General features: G+C 60.8%; 1 protein-coding gene across 1 annotated transcript in view; it reads right to left on the reverse strand.

The window, feature by feature from the left end:
• Positions 1–57: 57 nt before the first annotated feature.
• The window catches only part of LOC113981495 (dysferlin-like), a gene marked incomplete at its 3' end in the record, with an annotated part of 12,701 nt that continues 9,605 nt past the window's right edge, over positions 58–3,153 (reverse strand). The window contains exons 12-14 of the mRNA XM_027708903.1: positions 2,852–3,029; positions 1,374–1,498; positions 58–164 (exon numbers count right to left, since the gene is read on the reverse strand). Coding sequence (XP_027564704.1) covers positions 58–164; positions 1,374–1,498; positions 2,852–3,029 — 410 coding nt within the window. The remainder of the gene's footprint in view (positions 165–1,373; positions 1,499–2,851; positions 3,030–3,153) is intronic.

Genomic DNA, 3,153 nt, shown 5'->3' on the forward strand with positions numbered 1-3,153 from the left:
CTTTGCAGGACAAGCCCCAAAGGCAGCCCAGCCCCAAACCCAGCCCAGCCCCGGTACCTGCAGTCAGCAATGACATCGTCCAGCAGTTGGTTCCCCAGAGCCTCCACCTCCCCCGGGGGCACGTTGGACTGCAGGGCCAGCTGCACCTTGGCCAGGTTGGATTCCTGGGGGAGCAGGGATGAGGAGCTGCCCGGCAGGGAACCCCCAGAACCACCCCCAGCACCCCCTGGGATCAGAGACTCCAGCCTGGGCTCTGCACCCCCGAGCTTGGGATTCCAGGGGAGACAAGAGGGAAATGCAGGATATCCCATAAGTAGCTCGGGAGATGAAGGAAGGCTCCATCCCTGGAAGTGTCCAAGGCCAGGCTGGATGGGGTTTGAAGAAACTTGGGATAGGGGAAGGTGTCCCTGCCCTTGGCAGGGGGTGGAATCAATAGGATTTAAGGTCCCTTCCAACCCAAAGCATTCCACAATTCTGGAGCCCCTCTGCTCTGGAGCCAGGCTGGGAGAGCTGGGGGGGTTCCCCTGGAGAAGAGAAGGCTCCAGGGAGAGCTGAGAGCCCCTTGCAGGGCCTGAAGGGGCTCCAGGAGAGCTGGAGAGGGACTGGGGACAAGGCAGGGAGGGACAGGACACAGGGAATGGCTTCAAACTGGAAAAAGGGAGATTTGAGCGGGACATTGGGAAGGAATTCCTCCCCGTGAGGGTGCTGAAGGGCTGGGATGGAATTCCCAGAGCAGCTGTGGCTGCCCCTGGATCCCTGGAAGTGTCCAAGGCCAGGTTGGAGCAACCTGGGCTAGTGGAAGGTGTCCCTGCCTTCAACCCTTCCAGAGGGTTGAACTAAATGATCACTAAAGGTCTGGGGACAAGGCAGGGAGGGACAGGACACAGGGAATGGCTTCCCAGTGCCAGAGGGCAGGGAGAGATGGGATATTGGGAAGGAATTCCAGGCTGGGAGGGTGGGGAGGCCCTGGAATGAATTTCCCAGAGAAGCTGTGGCTGCCCCTGGATCCCTGGAAGTGTCCAAGGCCAGGCTGGAGCAACCTGGAATAACGGAAGGTGTCCCTGCCCATGGAACTGGATGATCCTCAATATCCCCCCCAACCCAACCCATCCCACGAATCCATGGAATCCCTGCTCTCCCAGCCCTGCACAGGGAGGGGGGGGTGCAGGACAAAGCCCCAGCCCGGGGGGGGGTCAGGGTGGTCCCAATTCCCCCCCATCACCCCATGGGCGGGGCAGGACACCCGGAACACCTCGGATTATCCCTCCACAGCCCAAAAACCAGCAAACCCCAGAGCTGAGCCAGGCTGAGGTGGCCTCTGTCCCCTCCCTGAGGTGGCCCCTGTCCCCCCCAGGAGGCAGAGGGTCACTCACCAGCCTGTGGGCCGTGTGGAGCAGCAGGTTCTGGGCGTCGGTGCGGGCGCTGATGTCCTCCCAGTAGGACGAGAGCACCACCACGGGCTTCACGTTCCCCCAGGGCAGGTAATAGTAGTGACAGCCTGGGGACAGCACCCCATGAGCTCAGGGAGTCAGGATAACCCAGGATCCCACCCCTCTCGGGAGCAGGGATGAAGGAGGGCACGGCAGGATTTGGGATTTGGGTGGGAGATCATCTCTGAGGGGGGTTTGGTGCTCCCAAAGCCCCAAAGGGATGTGGGTCAGGAGATCATCTCTGAGGGGGGGGTTTGGAGCTCCCCAAAGCCCCACAGGGATGTGGGTCAGGCTCTGTGGGTGTGGCAGCGAGGTCAGAAACCAGCCCAACGACCCCGGTGGGGTGAGGACATCCCACACCAGGAGCCAGGGAATGGTTATCCCGAACACTGGCTCTTCCCTGGGAGAGGAACTGGAACTGGGAGTGCCGTGGTGGTGCCAAAAAACACCTGAGCCAGCACAGAGCTGAGAGCAGGGCTGGCTGAACCCTCCTCCCCAGTCACATGTTCCCCATGGTTGAGCTGGGAAGAACCTCTGGAGTCTCCTGGTCCAAGCCAGAGTCACCTTCAGCAGCTTATCCAGGATCACCTGGATACAACCACTGGTTTCCCATCCCTGGAAGTGTCCAAGGCCAGGTTGGACAGGGCTTGGAGCAACCTGGGATAGTGGGAGGTGTCCCTGCCCAGGGCAGGGGGTGGCACCGGATGAGCTTTAAGGTCCCTTCCAACCCAAACCATTCTGGGATTCTGGAGCCAGGCTGGGAGAGCTGGGGGGGTTCCCCTGGAGAAGAGAAGGCTCCAGGGAGAGCTGAGAGCCCCTTGCAGGGCCTGAAGGGGCTCCAGGAGAGCTGGAGAGGGACTGGGGACAAGGCATGGAGGGACAGCACACAGGGAATGGCTTCAAACTGGAAAAGCAGAGATTTGAGTGGGATATTGGGAAGGAATTCCTCCCCGTGAGGATGCTGAAGGGCTGGGATGGAATTCCCAGAGCAGCTGTGGCTGCCCCTGGATCCCTGGAAGTGTCCAAGGCCAGGTTGGAGCAACCTGGGCTGGTGGAAGGTGTACCTGCCTTCAACCCTTCCAGAGGGTTGAACTAAATGATCACTAAAGGTCCCTTCCAATCCATGGAGCGACAGGACACAGGGAATGGCTTCAGACTGGAAAAGGGGATATTTAAATGGGATATTGGGAAGGAATTCCTGGCTGTGAGGGTGGGGAGACCCTGGAATGAATTTCCCAGAGAAGCTGTGGCTGCCCCTGGATCCCTGGGAGTGCCCAAGGCCAGGCTGGACCAACCCAGACTGGTGGAACGTGTCCCTTCCCACAGAACCGGACAAGCTTTCAGGTCCCTTCCCGCGCCATTCCACCATCCCACGGCCGCATCCCACCAGGATTGGAGCATCCCGAGGATGGGGAACTCACCATCAAACACGGCCCTGCTGTACTGGGTGGTGGAGGCCAGGGGCAGGCACGTGGTGTCGAACTTGTTGCCGTAGTTGCCGATGCTGACCTCGAACTGCACGGCCGCGTCCACCCCCGGCAGCATCGTGGCCGAGTAAAAGGCGGCAAACAGGGAATATTTCCGGCGGCGCAGGAATTTCTGCGGCGGGAATGGGAGAGTGGACCGGGAGGAAAAGCCACCACAGCCCTCCTGGACACTGAGACGGGGAGTCCAGGGAGCTGGGAAGGGGCTGGAGCAGCAGGAGAGGCTGAGGGAGCTGGGG

The sequence above is a fragment of the Neopelma chrysocephalum genome, unplaced genomic scaffold (assembly GCF_003984885.1).
Source record: "Neopelma chrysocephalum unplaced genomic scaffold, ASM398488v2 Primary Assembly neopelma1_96589, whole genome shotgun sequence".
NCBI lineage: Eukaryota > Metazoa > Chordata > Aves > Passeriformes > Pipridae > Neopelma > Neopelma chrysocephalum.